The sequence below is a fragment of the Amyelois transitella genome, chromosome 13 (genome assembly GCF_032362555.1).
Source record: "Amyelois transitella isolate CPQ chromosome 13, ilAmyTran1.1, whole genome shotgun sequence".
Taxonomy (NCBI): Eukaryota; Metazoa; Arthropoda; class Insecta; order Lepidoptera; family Pyralidae; genus Amyelois; species Amyelois transitella.
In genome coordinates, this window is record NC_083516.1 from 673,736 (window position 1) to 694,283 (window position 20,548).

General features: G+C 38.8%; 1 protein-coding gene across 2 annotated transcripts in view; it reads left to right on the top strand.

Annotated features, from left to right (window-relative positions):
- The window catches only part of LOC106133167 (protein real-time), a 47,383-nt gene extending 27,279 nt beyond the window's left edge, over positions 1-20,104 (top strand). For both annotated transcript variants that reach the window (XM_013332802.2, XM_060947212.1), the window contains 10 exons: positions 8,690-8,805; positions 9,684-9,873; positions 10,496-10,584; positions 11,093-11,351; positions 12,155-12,273; positions 14,005-14,130; positions 14,813-14,948; positions 15,908-16,029; positions 17,116-17,240; positions 18,018-20,104. In XM_013332802.2, the coding sequence (XP_013188256.1) occupies positions 8,690-8,805; positions 9,684-9,873; positions 10,496-10,584; positions 11,093-11,351; positions 12,155-12,273; positions 14,005-14,130; positions 14,813-14,948; positions 15,908-16,029; positions 17,116-17,240; positions 18,018-18,105 (1,370 nt within the window). In that variant the 3' untranslated portion in view covers positions 18,106-20,104. The remainder of the gene's footprint in view (positions 1-8,689; positions 8,806-9,683; positions 9,874-10,495; positions 10,585-11,092; positions 11,352-12,154; positions 12,274-14,004; positions 14,131-14,812; positions 14,949-15,907; positions 16,030-17,115; positions 17,241-18,017) is intronic.
- Positions 20,105-20,548: the final 444 nt, after the last annotated feature.

Sequence of the window (20,548 nt, forward strand, 5' to 3'; positions counted from 1 at the left end):
GGAAAACTTATCCTCGAATATGCATGAAAAGAGTAACGAGTGTGGAGGAAGCGGGAGAGGTCTGTAGGGATCTTAGCAAGTGGAAATCCATAGTCTCTGCCTACGCCAATGGGAAAAAGGCGTGATGGTATGTATGTATGTATGAAGAACTATCGCTGTCCCGTTTCACGTCATAATAAATAGCGAAACAGCGATAGTTTGTTGTACGTGCTTTGCTCAGGGCGCTGGTAGGTATGTGTATTTACTACACGGCATATAAATTGAATCAAGATGGCAGCAGATTAATATTATCTAACTGATCTACAGCTAAAAGCTACAGCTAAATCAATAATTACAACCGTACATACATATATTCACATCTTTATCCCATGCGGGGCAGACAGAGCCAATAGTCTTAAAAGACTGATTGGCCACGTTCAGCTGTTTGGCTTAATGTTAGAATTGAGATTCAAATAGTGACAGGTTGCTAGCCTATCGCCCTAAAGAAGAATCTCAAGTTTATAAGCCTATCCCTTAGTCGCCTTTTACGACATCCATGGTAATAAGAGGGAGTGGTCCAATTCTTTTTTTTTATCGGTGCCGGGAACCACAAACACATGTTATTAAAGTTACTAACTTAGTTTTAACTTTTAGTTCTATTAGGTATACACTTGGCTTAATATTTAAGCGAACACATTTCAGTTTCCCATATTATGAAAATGTCCTTCCCGCAAGGCTTAATAGGTCATAAATATTAATAGGAGAGTCTTGGTGAAAGGTTACATGATAATAGACTCGCAGGGCGTTCACAAGGACGGTGTGACCTTACAATAGGGCTGTGATTCTGGGTCAAACTACGGAGTAATGATAGCATACGTACATACGATCACGTCTATACCCCTTGCGGGGTAGACAGAGCCAACAGTCTTAAAAAGAATGATAGGCCACGTTTAGCTGTTTGGCTAAATGATGGAAATGAGATTCAAATAGTGTAAGGTTGCTAGCCTGTCGCCTAAAAGAAGAGTCCCAAGTTTATAAGCCAATTCCTTTTTCCGGTTCCCCTGGTCTCCTTGGTTCCCGGCACCAATACAAGGCTAGCTAGCAACCTATCACTATTTGAATCTCAATTCCATCATTAAGGCAAATAGCTGAACGTGGCCATTCAGTCTTTTCAAGACTGTTGGCTCTGTCTACCCCGCAAGGGATATAGACGTGACCATACGTATGTATGTATGTATTATTTCGTACACATTTTTGTTTCCCACATTTAACGTTTAGTGGTATCGAATCGATAGGTTGAAATTGAAATTCGTAGTTAATTAATTGGCGGGTTGCCAGTATCCAATTAAAATTTCATCGATAATCGAGTAATTTGTGTTTATACATGTAGTCGGGATTAAAATTTTTGATTATTTGAACGCTGAAACGATTGAAGGAATGGCTAATAAACTTTTGGGATTCTACTTGTAGGCGATGAGGTTGCAACTTGCAACTATTTGAATTTCAATTCAATCACAAAGCCATAAAGGTGATAATGGCCCGTCAGTCTTTCGAGGCTGCTGGCCCTGTCTATCCAGCGAGGGATATAGACGTGATTATATGAATGAATGAATGAAACGTTTGAAAAGTATTGGTTAAAGTGATTGCATACATTCACTGTCACGTTTCGTTTCAACTTACAAGTAGGTATGTCAGTGTCATACTTGTGGCTTTTGTTCCGATGGCGTCCCTCCCTCGAAAGGAACGGGATTCAATCCAGAAAGTAAGGTGTTCGTGCGACCTTACCTACCTACATATATGCCCTAATAATCTTATCCTTATAACCTATATTCAGAAACATCCTACCCTCTCAAAAAAAAATTCAAATTCAAAATTTTTATTCATTATTATAGGATACTATATATCGCTTAATAATTGTCGTATGGTTTAACAACATTGGTTGACGTCAAATAAATTACTTAAAAACTAAGTTTACTGCCGCTTCCAAGGCGTCAGTGCAGAAGAAGCGGTAACAAACTGCACTGCGGCATTTTCTTCAACAACGTCAACTTCACAATATTAAATTATACTTAGAATAGAATAGAATCTCATCCCTGCGTGTTCCCGGTTGCACCCTCCACAGAAGTGTTTCGGGACCCGGGGTGCGCCTCCGGTCAGAAACATCCTACCCATTAATAAATATTAATAAACATATACGGAACAAATTACACAGATAGAGTTAGCCTCGACGTATGTACGAAACTTGTGTTACGAGATACTAACTCGACGATACTATATTTTACAATAAATACTTATATAGATAAACATCAAAAACCAAGGTCAATGACAGAAAATTCCATTCTCATCATGATCAGAACGGGATTCGAACCCGGGACATCCGGTGTCACAGACAAACGCACCACCACCGCGCCACAGAGGCCGTAAGTTGACGTCAATAAGAGGGTAGATTAAAAAATTTCATCCAACGTTCCGTTCCGTCCAACCTAACAACTCCTCCCTTTGTCCCCAGACCTATTCCCCCAATTCCCAGACAGTTCTTTCCCGGAGTACGCCGACGACAAGGAGACAGGCGGCAAGTATTTCAACCGGCTGGTCGACAAAATATCCAAACACCAGCTCGCTGGCTCCAGCAAATTACATTTTTCCGATCGCACCGCCAACAAACAGCATCCAGAACATTCTGCCGGCACGAGCAGAAACTTCTCTGATAACCACAAAGCTTCGGTCAGCAAGAGGAATTTAGATAGGCTTAAAAGCAAAAATAGCGCTGCAGACATGGCACGGAATGACAGAATGAGTAAACGCCAGCTAGTCATATCGGCAAGCAAGAGAAGTTTGGGAAGTATAGCCAAAGCGTTCCATCATAGCAGTAAAGATGCTTCAGCGGATTTACAAACGGGACCCTCTCTGTACGGGAGGCGGCAGAGTCGCGAAGATTTGGGAATGCAGACACGGTCAGAGTGCGATAGGTCTTCGAAAAGAATAGACAGGCCGTGCCATTGTGAGAGCAATTTTACTGTATGCAGGATTTTCCAGTTTGACAATCTAAGGATTTGTATAGGAATGGTGATTGCTGTTTTGTTGTTATTGTCGGCTCCTATAACGTTTATTTTGAGCAGGTGGTATTAAATCGTCAACTTAGGAATGATGCACAGATACATATATATTTAGTCACGTCTGTATCCCTTGCGGGGTAGACAGAGCCGACAGTCCCGCAAAAACCAAGGCTAAGTTCAGCTGTTTGGCCTAACGATGGAATTGAGTGAAATGTATGTACTTATGAATAGTGTATAAAGTTTTTATTTATTGTACCTTTTAATTTATTTCTCAAAGCATATGCTGCAGAATGTTGATTGGCGTAGGAAGTGGAATATAAAGTGTAAATATAATTTATGTTTACTTTTTTTGTTTTCTTTATCAATCGAAATTTAGTGCCGTGTGGTTCTCGGCACCAATAGATCCGCGTGGAATCAATCCCGCGGGAACTCCGGTGTAAAAAGTAGCCTAGGTGTTATTCTGGGCCTTCAGCTACCAACATATGTACTTTCGACGACTTAATACGAATTTCATCGTAATCTGTTGTGTAGTATTTGCGTGAAACGGAAACAAATATACGTACAAACATTCGCATTTATAAAATTACTAGGATCACATCAGTAAGTAAAGAATGTAGATTTTCAAATGTAATTAAATAAAGACGCCATCTTATTACACGTGCGACTCAAAATGGTGGGTGTAAAAGAGGTCTCGGAGTTACACCCACGCTTACAGCCCTCCCACGGTCGACTGTGACGTACCATACTGCACTCATGTAATTGAAACTTCAACACACATACATATAATCACGTCCTTTGCGGGGTAGACAGAGCCAACAGTCTTGAAAAGACTGATGAGCCACGTTCAGCTTTTGGCCTTGATGATAAAATTCAATTCAAAATTCAAAATTTTTATTCATTACTATAGGATACTATATATCGCTTAATAATTGTCAAAACGTATGGTTTAACAACATTGGTTGACGTCAAATAAATTACTTAAAAAGTAAGTTTACTGCCGCTTCCAAGGCGTCAGTGCAGAAGAAGCGGTAACAAATAGAATTGAGATTCATAAAGTGACTGGTTGCTAGCTCCGAAGCCAAGTTTAGAAGGGTACTGCAAGAGTTAGCACAAAACAGTCTAAACCCATTCAAAACTAAGGTAGTTTATCAGTCAATATAACATTCCGTCTGAGTGGGAGAGGGGTTAACCCTAATCCTGGTAAATCCAGATTTTATTGCGGCACTCGTGCTGAAATGGGGTTAAACCCGCTTTGAATTATATCGATATAATTTATACGAGGATGTTTGTTGTTCGCTTCGTGTTATCCTTTACAAATGTTATTGGTTGAACTAGTATTTTTACGGCGTTTAACGAGAGTTCCTCTTTTTATCCGTTCCTAGTAAGAATCATGAAAATGGTTGCCTGAACTTAATATTATTCCAATTTCCGTCAGCCCCTCCTAGAATCCTCTATTCTAGTGAATAATATTATAAGATCTAAAGGGACACTAAAAAGATGTGGCGAAATCTCTACGCCTCAAGTCACAATAGCCAATCACGTGACAGCCAATAGCAGCGAAGAGTCTAAATCGCGCAAGCAAAGATTTCACGGTTTAGAGCATATACACAAACTCCGACACAAAATCGTCTGTCGCGCGGTTCCCCAGGCATCGCACCTAGCCTGGCGGAAGATCTTCCCTTTGGTGGCGGTCGAGCCATAATTATCGCTCCCCCTATGCACCCGAATATTATTCGACTCGTATATATAACCGGAAGGTTGATAAAGCCATGCGTCACGACGTAAGCCAGTGTCTACATGTTGTAAATGTTCTGGTAAAGGTTTTGCATTCAGCTACCTCGCGACACCAAATGGTATTACACTGTTAGCGTAGAAATTCCGTATCACGTCTTATTAAAACGCGAAACAGCGATAGTATTTCGCGCGATAAAAACGGCGTCGCGAGTGCCGTGCCGCGGGGGAAGAGATATAAATATAAGAGATATAAAACTTGTCATAACACATTACAAAATCTAGACAACGAAATTTCCATATGAATAGAATTTGTAGAGGGTAATCAAGACCACAAAATTATTATGTCACCACCAGAACTGCAATGAAATCCCTGCCAAAAGCTTCACAAATTAACGCGACCTTGGCCCTTATTGACACAAAGTTCTACGTGCAAAGCGCACAACTTCAAATACAACTCTATCGTAATAAAGTTGACCTGCATTGCGCGGGCTCTTTGACTAGCGAACTGTGCATACAATATTTGACCTTATTTAGTGAATTGTAAGTTTCATAGTTCACTGAAATAGCTGCAAGCGAAATGCAGCCTTGGAACATTCACGTGCATGTAAATATAGCACCTAAATTTATAATGATACAAGGTCGGTTTTCCTGTTGAATATCGGGACTTTCGACATTGTTTTCCTGAAATAGCGTTGATAGGGAATTGTTTTTGTTATAGAATTTATTTTGAGGTTTGAATAAAAACACAAAAATAGTACTAAAGATTATTACCATAAGTTATAACTCTGATTGTTTTCGGAAATACTGAAGCGGGCATGAAAATTCTTTTATCTTTTTATTTCTTGTTAAAATATATTTACATTATCTCCTCTGCTCTGATTAAGGGCCTCTGTGGCGCAGCGGTAGTCAGCTTGACTGTGACACAGAAGGTCCAGGGTTTAAATCCCTCTTTCAACTTAAACTCTCCCTGATTGTTCTGGGTCTTGGATTTTTATCTATAGAAGAGTTTGTTTGTTTGAACGCGCTAATCTCAGGAACTACTGGTTCGAATTGAAAAATGCTTTTAACGTTGAATAGACCATTTATCGAGGAAGTCTTTAGGCTATATAACATCACGCTGCAACTATAAGGAGTAAAGAAATAATGGAAAATGTGAAAAAAAACCGGGGAAAATTATTCATCCTTGATGCCCTCAATGATGCCCAAAAATAACTATACCACGCGGACAAAGTCGCGGGCACAGCTAGTATAGTCCTATTTTATAATCTGTGGCACAGTTCCCGTTCCGGTGTCAAGTCCAGGCGCCTCCCGGTCACGGTCGCCACCCACCCCACATGACGCTGTTCTAAGTGTGCCTGATAATGGAGAATGATTTGCCTTGATATCCTTCTACGATGTCGCTATTGTCCGGAATGTTATTATGAGTAAAATCCGTTAAAGGTGACTAAAAGATAGGCTAATAAACTTGGGATTTTTCTTTTGTGCCGTGTGGTTCCCGGCACCAATACAAAAAAGAATAGGATCAATCCATCTCTTTCCCATGGATGTCGTAAAAGGCGACTAAGGGATAGGCTTACAAACTTGACATTCTTTTTTTAGGCAATGGGCTAGCAACCTGTCACTATTCGAATCTCAATTCTATTTTAAATCCAAATAGCTGAACGTGGCCTATCAGTCCGCTCAAGACTGTTGGCTCTGTGTACCCCGCAAGGGACATAGACGTGATTATATGTATGTATGTTCTTTTAGGCGTTGGGCTAGTAACTCGTCACTATTTGAATTTCAATTCCATCATCAAGCCGCTTTCCAGTCTTTGCGAGACTGTAGGCTCTACCTCGTAAGCGATACAAACATGATCATTATGTATGCACTAGAGGCCACCTGCGACTTCGTCCGCATGGAAACCCTATCAATCCCGCGGGAACTCTGGGATAAAAAGTAGCCTATGTGTTATTCTGGGTCTTCAGCTACCTACATACCAAATTTCATGGTAATCAGTTCAGTAGTTTTTGCGTGAAAGAGTAACAAACATCCATACAAACTTTCGCCTTTATAATAGTAGTAGGATAGTAGGATTTGATAGAGGCTAGTTCTGTTTTATAATCTGTGGCACAGTTCCCGTTCCGGTGTCAAGTCCAGGCGGTTCCCGGTCACGGTCATCACCCACCCCCTTGACGCTGTTCTAAGTGTGCCTGATAATGGAGAATGATAGCCTTGATATCCTTCTACAATGTCGCTATTGTCCAGAATGTTATTATGAGTAAAATTCGTAAAATGTGACTAAATGGCTAATTAACTTGGGATTCTTCTTTTGTGCCGTGTGGTTCCCGGCACCAATACAAAAAAGTAAAGGACCAATTCATCCCTTTCCCATGGATGTCGTAAAAGGCGACTAAGGGATAGGCTTACAAACTTGGGGTTCTTTTTTAGGCGGTTCCCGTTCCGGTGTCAAGTCCAGGCGGTTCCCGGTCATGGCCGTCACCCACCCCAGTTCACGCTGCACTAAGTGTACTTTTAAAAGGCAAATTAAAGGCCCTCATTTTAATTTTATGGTATTAGAATTGAGTCAGTGTCAGTCAGAGTGCCGTGTGGTTCCCAGCACCTACATACATACATATAGTCACGTCTATATCCCTTACGGGGTAGACAGAGCCAATAGTCCCTAAAAGACTGAATGGCCACGTTCAGCTGCTCGGCTTAATGATGGAATCGAGATCCAAATAGTGACAGGTTGCTAGCCCATCGCCTTAAAAAAAGGATCGCAATCCCAGCACCTAAGAATAGGATTACTCCTGAACTTAAAAAAGCGGTTAAAGGAAGACTAAAAACTTGAGATTCTTCTTTTAGGCGATGCGCTAGCAACCTGTCACTAATTGAATCTCAGTTTCATTATTAAAGCTAACAGCTGAACGTGGCCTGTCAGTCTTTCAATACTGCTGGCTACGTCTACCCCGCAAGGAATATAGACGTGATTTTATGTTATAATGTTATGTTTTACTTATGTATCTATTTGTCCATATATTAAGTATATTTTTCCTCAACTGGTTTTCCCGATTTACGAGGAAAAATACTTTGTTAAGCAGTGTACGACCGATTGAAGTACCTACTCAAATACATACATATGGTCACGTCTATATCCCTTGCGAGGTAGACAGAGCCAAAAGTCTTGTAAAGACTGAATGGCCACGTTTAGCTATTTGGCTTAATGATAGAATTGAGATTCAAATAGTGACAGGTTGCTAGCCTATCGCCTAAAAAAGAATCCCAAGTTTGTAAGGGTATCCTATCCCTTAGTCGCCTTTTACGACATCCATGGAAAAGTGATGGAGTGGTCCTGGTCTTTTTTGTATTGGTGCCGGGTGCCTGATTTCATTCATTTGTTAATAGACTATTTTACATTAAATGATATAATTTTAATGTGTTGCTTTTTACAGTTGTATGTAATCTAAAAATTTGACTTTTTCTAACGCCAGTCGTTTGGTAACTCGCTTGTAAACCAGACGCTAACCACTGCTGGGCCACAGAGGCAGAAAACTCAGTAGAAAACAAAAGTAAACTCGTACCTCAAAGTCTATGCTATATCAACTTGACCATTAGAGTAGAATAGATTTATTTTCAAAATTGGATACAAGGTATCACTTATTGTCGTCACATCACTTAAATCTAATTAAAACTACCGCCGCTTCTAAAGCGCATGTGTAGAAAGAAGAGGCGGAACAAACTACACTGCAGCATTTTCACCGGACGTCAATTAACAAATTCTATCTAAATCGTGGATTCGTCCACGATTTAGATATATTTGTAAATTGCGCATTGTCTACATTAAAAAACATGAATTAATGTAAAACTATTTCAATACGAATATTTCGTCGAAATTGTTTTCAGTACCAAGTTCTTAAGAGTCTTGTCTCTTGTTTCAGATCAATACACCCTGGACAGCGACTACATCAAGCGAAACCTGGGTGAGCTCACTCCCATGCAGGAGTCGAGGCTACTCCAGCTCAGGAAATGGATCGCAGACCTTCAGAAGGGCAAGGTGAGCCTAGATAGGAAACATACATGATGAAAACTGTTATTAATATGTGGTTATTAGCTGATAATCTAGGGAGATAAAATAAAATACGCAGCAATGAACAATGATCATACAAGCAAGTATATTGTTATGTAACACAGAGTAAAAAGGATAACAAACAGTGGCGACATCTATGATAGGTTTTCATATGTCGCGTTCGCAACATTGTCTGCGTTCATAATTTCAACAATACAACAATTTGCTTGAATGGAAACTTTGATTATCATGATTCTTCGGGATTTTGACCCATTTGCGTTCTGGGGAGGACTCCGAAGGTCTACTTATGACCACGATCCAGATGTGGGAGATACCGGGAATTATACCTACGAAACTGACAATCACACCTGTGTATTGAAAGAACAAAATTACTCAATTAATATTCAGGATTCTTCACGATATTTTTCCTCACTGCTAGTATGGCGTAATGATAAAATTTTCCACTCAGAATTTGTGACAGGTTCTTTGTTTATCGCCCAGAAACAGAATCGCAAGTCAAGCCCTTAAACTTTTCTCTTGATGAATTTTGTTAATCTACCCTCTTATTGACGTCAACTTACGGCTTCTGTGGCGCAGCGGTAGTACGCTTGACTGTGACACCGGAGGTCCCGGGTTCGAATCCCGGCCAGGGCATGATAAGAAAAGAACTTTTTCTGATTGGCCTGGGTCTTGGAAGTTTATCTATATAAGTATTTATTATAAAATATAGTATCGTTGAGTTAGTATCTCGTAACACAAGTCTCGAACTTACACTAAGGCTAACTCAATGTGTGTAATTTGTCCCGTATATATTTATTTATATTCAACTTCAAACGCCAATTAATTAAGCCGTTATGACCTCTTAGGTGCCAAGCGACACCACCTTACTTCGCTTCCTCCGCGCCCGGGACTTCAACGTGGAGAAAGCGCGGGAGATGCTCTCGCAGTCTCTCCTCTGGCGGAAGAAGCACCAGGTCGACAGGATCCTGTCGGAGTACGAGACGCCGGACGTCGTCAAGCAGTACTTCCCCGGGGGGTGGCATCATCATGACAAGGGTACGTGATTGATATACAATTCTAGATTCCAAAGAATAAATGCAGATGCTGTTAGGGTGAGCGAGAACATAGTGAGGAAACCTGCACATTCAGGCATGGTTGCCCTGCAAAGGTTGCGGAGGTCAGACAGGAGTTCCTTACCTCCTAACCCGATCTAGGATTATGACAAGTGCATTTCTGACTCATCTCAAGAAAGTGGTGTACCAATTTGACAGGAGCTTGTAAGTTATTTATATGTTGGTGCTTATGTCCTTTAGTCGTCTTCCTAGGATCTGTCTGATGCCAGATGAAAGTCATACCGTATTGTATTTTAGGTTAATTTTTCCAAAATATTAATCTGTGCGTGCGGCACCAATACAAAAAGAATAGGACCACTCCATCTCTTTCCCATGGATGTCGTAAAAGGCGACTGAGGGATAGGCTTACAAACTTGGGATTCTTTTTTTAGGCAATGGGCTAGCAACCTGTCACTATTTGAATCTCAATCCTATCATTAAGCCAAATAGCTAAACGTAGCCATTCAGTCTTTTCAAGACTATTGGCTCTGTCTACCCCGCAAGGGATTTAGACGTGACCATATGTATGTATGTATGTAATCTGTCATTAAAAATGTTGTCTGCAGACGATCGTCCGCTATACATTCTGCGCTTAGGACAAATGGACGTGAAGGGACTACTCAAATCTATTGGAGAAGATGGCCTCTTGAAGTTGGTGAGTATGAGCATGTAGCTAGGTGAGTAAGGGAAGATCTTCCGCCAGGCTGGATGTAGAGTCGGAGGCTCTATTTATGCTCCACTCTGTGAAATATTTGGTTACGCGATTCAGAGTCTTCGTTGCTATTGTCTGAGCGCGTCAATTACTTCGCTATGATTGACAGATGTGGGTGACGTTAGTGATGTCGCCACAAGTATGCCCATAGAAATTTTAATATTAAGGCATTTCTATATGAGGATTTCTTCATATCAATCTTCTAGGCGGTTGCCCCTATTGCGTCCTTCTTTCCAAGAACAGTGGTCAGGTTACACCAAGCGACTCCCATCAGACATTCAGGTTTTGTCAGTCTACTTCTGTCTACTAAGGTCTAAACTAATATATACAAATCCTTGTGGTAAAATCTCTACGCCACAACCCTCAATATTAATCTCACAAACAGTTTCTATGTATCTGACCAAAAAAATCTCTTCCGCTACAACTTAACAAAACCTAATATTACTTCCAGACGCTTCACGTTTGTGAAGAGGGACTCAAACTGCTAGAAGAAGCCACTCGCACCTGCGAGCGAGCCATCCACTCCTGGTGCCTCCTGGTGGACCTGGACGGGCTGAACATGCGTCATCTGTGGAGACCAGGTGTTAGGGCGCTGCTGAGGATCATCCAGATCGTGGAGGCTAACTACCCGGAGACCATGGGCAGGGTGCTCATTGTTAGGGCTCCGAGGGTCTTCCCGATCCTGTGGACCATTGTCAGCACTTTTATAGGTAGGTTTGTGCCATGAAAAAAGGGTTTATGATCTGGAGACGATGGGAAGGCAGGGTGTGCTCAGCGTAAATGATTCGAGGGCTCTCGATTCTACGAAGTATGTGCTTGGTCTCTTGTAGAAAAAGAATGATGCATGTGGATGATGCTAAATAATAAAAATAAAAAAATATATATACGCGACAAATTACACAGATTGAGTTAGCATCAAAGTAAGTTCGAGACTTGTGTCACGAGATACTAACTCAACGATACTATATTTTATAATAAATACTTATATAGATAAACATCCAAGACCCATACCAATCAGAAAAAGTTACTTTCCCATCATGCCCTGGGCGGGATTCGAACCCGGAACCTCCGGTGTCACAGACAAGCGTACTACCGCTGCGCCACAGAAGCGCTGTGTATGAAGCAGAAAAATGCAGTTACCATCCATTTATTACGTTAAGACACGTGAATGTTGGTAGGCAAGTGTATTTTGTAAAATGATCAAGCGTCAATTACTTTGAGACGATGAGTTACGTTCTGTTTGTCTTTGTATTTATTATAATATTAAAGGCCGCCCGCGACTTCGTCCGCGTGGAATCATTCCCGTGGTGACTCCGGGATAAAAAGCCTATATGTTATTCTGGGTCTTCAGCTACCTACATACCAAATTTCATCGTGGTCGGTTCAGTAGTTTTTGCGTGAAAGAGTAACAAACATCCATACTGACATCCTGACATACAAACTTTCGCATTTATAATATTAATAGGATTTTTCCAACCATTTTGTGTATTGTAAATGTTAATTTTGTCTTCAGACGAAAATACGCGCAGCAAATTCCTCTTCTACGGCGGCAAGGACTACCTCCAGCCCGGCGGACTACTCGACTACATCCCCAAGGATCTTATCCCGGATTTCCTTGGCGGCCCATGCAAGGTAATATTTGTTTTTAGTTGTTCAGACACCATAATACCTTTGGAAGCGTGGCGGGTTCCATTTTAATATAAGTCATACAAAGTATCTAATCCAAAGATCATCCGTGGGGTTCCCGACATTTTAGAATAGGCACTCCATCTATTTACCAGTGATGTTGTCGACTAAGGGATTACATGATTTGATTTTTTTTTGGTTAAAATGCTTGATTGCATACATACATATAATGACTTCTATAATCCCTTGCGGGGTAGACAGACCCAACAGACATTAAAAGAGTGATAGGCCACGTTCAGCTGTTTGGCTTAATGATAGAATTGATACTCGAACAGTGACAAGTTGCTAGCCTATCGCCTAAAAGAGAATCCCAAGTTTATAAGCCCATCCCTTAGTCGCCTTTGACGACATCCATGGTAACGAGATGGAGTGGTCCAATTTTTTTTTTATTAGTGCCGGGAACCACACCGCACAAAAAAAGATTGATTTTCAAGTCAAAAACAAATATTACTATGAAAAAAACTTTATTTTGGTATTTTATTATTTTTATACAAAACTCATTTGGTAATAACTTCGATTTTTACTTTTTTCAAATGTCCCTTTTGATAGAATACCGTCTCATATTCTTCTCCTACTAAATATTTTTTAATTTGTTTTTTTTTAAGGCAATTTTCTTCTTAATATTAAATGCTTTTTATTTTCTTTCCGTCCAGGCGGACATAGTTAACCCGTCTTCGTTTGTGCCTCAACACTATTTCGACTACGTACGTTTTTGTACGGCCAGTACGCAGATAATAATTAGTGCATTACATGTATTTTTGTAGCACTATTCAAAGATCAAATATCGTTAAATGTCTATAACATGTATTTGTGGTGTCATCACATTATTATTAATAGGAATCCAATGAATATGTCATAGATCACACGTAGAATAGACACGACAGTATTCGAAATTCATTAAATAAGGTTAAAATTTTGATATATTGGTGTTGTTTTACACACACACAAGAGGACTTATATCTTACATTAATAAGTTGTCAATTGACATAAATACATACTTTTTTGGGCAACATTCAGAACTTCACTTGTGAAAACCGCTGATAACGACAAATATTTCCCAGTCTGATAATCGGAAATAGTCGTCAAAAATACATTTCATTTATAAATATTCACAAATATATACACTATGCTGTTTACTATCGTCTGCGTTACATCACGTACGTGTTTGTTTATAGATATATACTTTAAATCATACATACATCTAGCTAGATATCGCATCTGCCATTAAGTATATACACCTTTTTTATCCATTCTTTTAATTAAGCTAATATTGTCAGTGTATTTCCTCACTCACATTGTACAACGTGACTTCGAATGCCATAGTAGACCTGTTCTAACGAGACCTGCGTAAAACCTACATTTGCCAATAAATATCCATTAAATTTGTACACATTTTTTGGCATCTGATTATTTATGCATTAAATTGGCAACAATCCATTAAGCAAATAATAATTCTACTAACAATGAAATTTTAATTGGGTATAAAAGTCATCAAATTTATTGTTTGCATAAAATTTATTTAAATTTAACATTCTTTTGAAATATATTAACTTCAATATTTTAATAATGTGCGGTATCTAGCTTGTTGTGTATCTATGGACAATGCTACATATAGTACATGTAAATACTAATTTTATATGCACAATTTTTTTATTTAAGTTTTTTTATTTTCTTCAGAGCTTCGTTCACGAAGGAGGTTTGGTGCCAAAAAGTTTGTACGTGGCCGGAGCTTTCACAGAACGTGACGGTGACCCCCTGAGCGAAGACAGCGTCTATAGATGCGTTAGTTTAGGAAAGGGACAGGTAAGATTCATCTGAATTTTCATTGAACCCATCATATATTTTGTACTGATTACGAGCTACTGGCTTTGACCAAATTTCTGGTGCGGGAAAGTCAGGTAGTTACACAAAGTGACTTCCGCCTGACCTTATTGTCTTATCCATTTCTAGAACTTTCTATAGCGAATATCTATTTGACTAAATTTCAGTACATCTATTAATTAGTTTTAATTTTTTTTTCAGTGTGCTTTGTGGTTCCCGGCATCAATATAAAAAGACAACTCCGTCTCTATCCCATGGATGTCGTAAAAGGCGATTACGGGATAAGGGATAGGCTTACAAACTTGGGATTCTTTTTTAGGCGATGGGCTAGCAATTGAGATTCTAATAGTGACAGGTTACTAGCCCATCGCCTAAAAAACAATCCCAAGTTTGTAAGCCTATCCCTTAGTCGCATTTAACGACATCCATGGGAAAGAGATGGAGTGGTCCTATTCTTTTTTGTATTGGTGCCGGGAACCACACGGCACAAAATGTATCTTCTTCTTCGTCGTTACCTTTTCCTACTTTCTACGCGGGGTCGGCACAGTATGTTAGTTTTTTCCAATTACTTCTGTCAATTGCCATCTCAAAAAAACGTAATGTATGTATGTATGTACTTACGGCACAAAATGTATGTACCTATGTGTGTATTTTATTTCTTCAGATCCACGAGGTCATCGTCGTGAACAGAGACCCGCACAGCGTGCTGACCTGGGACTTTGACGTGTTGCGACACGACATCTCGTTTGCCGTGTTCCGGACAGAGCACGAGATTAAACCGGATGACGAGGACAATTCCGGTATTATTTGGATTCAGATATATACATGTAAACACGTCTATATCCCTTGCGGGGTAGACAGAGCCAACTGTCTCGAATGACGAGGATAATTCCGGTATGAATTGTATTCAGATACATATAATATAATCACGTCTATATCCCTTGCGGGGTAGACAGAGCCAACTGTCTCGAATGACGAGGATAATTCCGGTATGAATTGGATTCGGATACATATAATCATGTATATATCCTTTGCGGGGTAGACAGAGCCAACAGTCTCGAATGACGAGGTTAATTCCAGTATGAATTGGATTCAGATACATACATACATATAATCATGTCTATATCCCTTGCGGGGTAGACAGAGCCAACAGCCTGTATTACTCGTAAAGCTTTATTCTCTTTATGTTAACATTCGTCAAAATCGGCCAAGAAGATTTTGTTCCGTATTAGAACGCGCTATGGTTGCGTTTATTATTTCTATAATTATAGTGTTTGGCAATTTTTGTAACTGACAGTCTTTAAAACAGATTGCTTCTTATTCTGTGTTTTAATTTTTATTCCGTGTTTTATTTTTAGACCACAGTACGGCAGTTTCTAGATAGTCAATATTTATTTTTAATTTTTAAAATTGTTAAATGTATGAATGTACATAAACATAACATATGGTCACGTCTTTATCCCTTGCGGGGTAGACAGAGCCGACAGTCTTGAAAAGACTGAATGGCCACATTCAGCTATTTAGCTTAATGATAGAATTAAGATTCAAATAGTGGCAGGTTGCCAACCATCGCCTAAAAAAGAATCCCAAGTTTGTTGTAAGCATATCCCTTAGTCGCCTTTTACGACATCCATGTGAGTAGAGTGGTCCAATTCTTTTTTGGTGTCGTGTGGTTCCCGGCACCAATACAAAATGTATGTATGAATGAAACACTACTATATTTACGTTGTTTATTTATTCATATGACCAATGTTCGCAGCTTTGTGCGTAGGCGGCGGCGGTTGCGAAGGCTCTGTCCTGGAGCAGAGGAGCTGGCGCGAGGGAGAGCACTACACCAGGGTGGAGCCGGCATTGCATTGCCATGACGGCGAGAGCATACAGGTAAGACAACTAGTTTAGACATTCTCCTATAGCGTGTTAAATTTTTCGTGGTAAACAATTTACGACTATACGTAAATTGTTGTAATTGTACGTTTATGTCCCTTTCGGGGTAGATAGAGACGACTGTCTTCAAAATACTGATAGGCCACGTTCAGCTTAATGATAGAATTGAGATTCAAATAGTAACAGGTTGCTAGCCCATCGCCTAAAAAGAATCCCAAGTTTGTAAGCCTATCCCTTAGTCGCATTTAACGACATCCATGGGAAAGAGATGGAGTGGTCCTATTCTTTTTTGTATTGGTGCCGGGAACCACACGGCATCGCTGCGCTAAGCTCGCGCGTGTCGTGCTACGTGTGAACGCCTTTGTCCAGTAAATGTATATATATATATATATATATATATATGATCACCAGGATCGGAATAGGTAGATTGAATTGGGGTCAATGAACTGAAACGTATATATTAATATGGACATGCCTCCGTTCGGGATTGCGGGATTTGTAAATTATTAAGATGTTTTCCGGAATTTTTACAAGTGGGATGAAGAATATATTAGTGGTAGCTGTTTTCCCCCGACTTCGTTCACGTAAATTGTAGTCCTATGTTACCCGCGGACAATGTAGTTTACTGTAAGTGTAAGTACTGAAATGGAATCCCGGAAAAGAGGCTTATCCATGTTATGCTTTCTATAATTTCCTCTAGTGCCGTGTGGTACCCGGCACCAATACAAAAAAGAATAGGACCCCTCCATCTGTTTCCCATGGATGTCGTAAAAGGCGACTAAGGGATAGGCTTACAAACTTGGGATTCTTTTTTTTTGGCGATGGGCTAGCAACCTGTCACTATTTGAATCTCAATTCTATCAATAAATAAAATAGCTGAACGTGGCCGATCAGTCTTTTCAAGACTATTGGCTCGTGTCTACCCCACAAGGGATAAAGACGTGACCATATGTATGTATGTATGTATGCTTTCTATGGTAATTCATGATGCAAGTACATAAAATCAATCTACCTATTCCGATCTATGATGATCATGATCACTAATGTAATGTAACACTGCATCGTCTGTTTGTTTGTCCGCAGGGCTCCCACGTCATGACCCAGTGCGGTAGTTATGTGCTACAATGGCGCTGCGAGTTGTTGGACTCCACGCACCGCGCCGCCCAGCTCGTCTACTTCCACGAGACCCTGGACAGCCATCAGTACAAGTATGTTGGCTCACACATACATATAATCACGTCTATACCCCTTGCGGGGTAGACACAGCCAACAGTCTTGAAAAGACTGATGGGTTCAGCTATTTGGCTTTAAGGTAGAATTGAGATTCAAATAGTGACAGGTTGCTAGCCCATCGCCTTAAAGAAGAATCCCAAGTTTATAAGCCTATCCCTTAATCGCCTTTTACAACATCCATGGGAGAGAGATGGAGTGGTCCTATTCTTTTTTCTATTGGTGCCGGGGACCACACGGCACTATGTTGGCTCTCCAGCTAAGGAATTAAAGTTAAATTAAGCAACATGAAGAATCCCAGGATTTTTAGCTTATTCCTTAGTCTTAGCCTTTTACGACATCCGTGCGAAATATGGAGTAGGCCTATTCTTTTTTCCTATCGGTACCTGGGATTTTTGTAGGCGATGGGCTAGTAACCTGTCACTATTTGAATCTCAATACCATTGTAAAGCCATACGTCAGCTGTACGTTGCCTTTCGGTCTCTTCAAGACTGTTTGGCTCTGTCTGCCCCGCAAGGGATCTCGACGTCATAATATGTATGTATATAATTATATTATATACATACATATTATGACGTCGAGATCCCGCCATATAGTGACTGAAGGTTTAACTTCTCATCCTCATAGCATCCTCACCTCTCAAGAGTCGAGCCCGAATAACACTCTTTTACCATGATCATGGATGAGGTAGTTCAGGTTTTTACGTGAAGCGATTTCGAGTAAGAAAAATAAATAACAATCCACCTTTTCATCAGGGGTTCCATGTCGAGCCTCCAATCGGGGACCAGCGGCTTCTCCTGCCTGTCGGGCAAGTCCGCGGCCAGCTCGTGCCCCTCGCGGTGATGGCCGGCGACGGTGGCGCCGTCGGCGGCCGCAACGCCATCTACCCCGGACAGCTAAGCTGGAATAGTTTTAATTTCATTTAAATTTCGAAGTTAAACTTCTTGGTTATTCTGAATTTGAATTGCGATTTACGACAAAGGAGATGTAATATGTTAATATTATTTTTTTTTTGATATTTCTCTTTCACTGTTTCACGCGTTCTTTTTTAAAATTAATTTTTTGTATTTTGTATACAGTACAGTGCATCTTTTTTTTTTATTTTAGTAAATATTTTAGCTTAATGATAAATCAAGCCTTGATTTAAAAAATTGGTATAAATTAATAGACATGACGTTAAAGACGTTTAGTAAAATTAAACATTAAATTAAATTTGAAATGTTTAATTCAAATATAAAGTGTAATGACATTACATTAATGTACGTTCGCGTACGGTAAGCAAAATGGCACTAAAACACTGAAATCTAGATTAATTTGTCGGCGTGTAGTACGTAAGTGCGAATTTAACTATTAATTTGTAAAAACAATTGATGACAAATATCTTGAATGTTCGTGCTAAATCCAGAGCATAAAATTAAAAAAAAAAGAACACAATCATTGCTTAATAAAATCCTTATTTTGACTTACTAAGAAAATTAGTAATATATAATATTAAAATTAAAAAAAAAAACGCACGTAAAACATGAAATACAAAAGTACAATTACCTCAAAAATATTGCTTTTGTAGCACGCAATTGCGATTCCAGCGCCATCTAGGTATATAAAAGTGGATGAAAAAGTAGTTGAGTAATAATTAAGCGGATACTCAAGGAGTTGAATACAATATCAGACTAATGACAACAATAATTTATTATTTAATACTGTTTTCGTCGCTAAAACAGATTTTGAAGATCTAAATATTTATATAAGAAATAACATAACGTTTAAATTTGAAACGTTTATGGTTTAGAAAACATGAATGTTGCGGCGAAAATACTATCAGGAAATAATTAAATTCCTGAAAATTGATTATAAAATAGATGAAAGATCTTGATTGTTCACTGACATATTATATTGCGGTACCTACTAAATATAATAATTTGCATATGTAGTAGGTAATATATTTTTTAATACATAGACATACCTTCTCTCTGGTATTTTAAAAAATATTTATAATCTTATAAGATATATAACGTATCTTAAAAATCTAAATCTATACAAAATAGTCATCAGTAAATTAAAAAAAAAATACATTTTTAAACGACTATTAAATATTAATGGCCAACCTTATTCTACTATTCTCTTTGACATCCAATAAAAAAATTACGTAAAATTTTTACATCTATTTAGTATTGTGTACTTTAAAGCCTAGGACATAGGTGTTAAATTGAAATGGCTTGCATAAACTTTTATCGGACAACATTGTTGAATAAGTAATTGCCTAGTTACAACTTCATCACTTAGATTGTTACTACAAATGTTATTCTTGTCCATCCATTTATATATATATAATGCGAAATTTATTAATATCTGTTACACTAAGCCTATTGTGATGAAATTGTGTGCCGAAATAGTTCAAAAACGTATCATGTACCTATCCATATTATATTAAGACCACAAGAGGAAGAGTTTAAAATTTTTGACTAATAGCCGAGTGAGATATATATCGAAAAGGTCGCATCCGCGGGCAAAACTTAGTCTTAATAATACTTTTTTATCATAGCGAATATTACCGTAAGTATCTATTATATAAAATACCTAATAAAATAGATTTTTTTTCTTGTGGTTCTATTCCGCCGAGGTCACAGAAATTGACCTATTTTTCAGATTTCTGTAGTATGTAAGATAGGAAAGTATCGCAATCAACCTTATGTACATAGCATAAAGTCTATTTTTCAATAAATAATCTAGTAAATTATAATATTGTCATTTCTTTGGGTCACTCGCAAACGATTTAAACATGAAAGGTGTAGACCAAAAAAAAAACTTTAAAAAAGGCCTTTGTGGTTAAGTAGTACATTTAGCTCCTGAACCACATGGAAAGAGGTCGATCTTCGGTCAGGTCAAGTTAAAAATGTTACGTTTTTCCATTGATTTGTGTCTAGAATGATGATGAACTGACAACTTGTTTATGAATATGTTTGCGAATGAATCAATGAACTGAATTGACAGTTCCGTCGGCCAAACGTATTTGCTCAGGGTTACATAAAGTAATAATAATAAAATGGTTCACCCAGCGGAAAAGATTATATAATATAACTTGTAAAAAAAGAATAATCAGCTACATTTTCGATCTTAAGTTCAACGTAAGAAAATATCATTCTGGGATATTTATATGAGTTTTGTTAAATCAATAAATTATCATACATACTACGTAAATTATATTTGCCTTTTCAGAAAAAGAAAATGAATGCTTCCGCTGGGTACTACTATCGAACCATTGAAAATTTTATTAACAAATGATTTT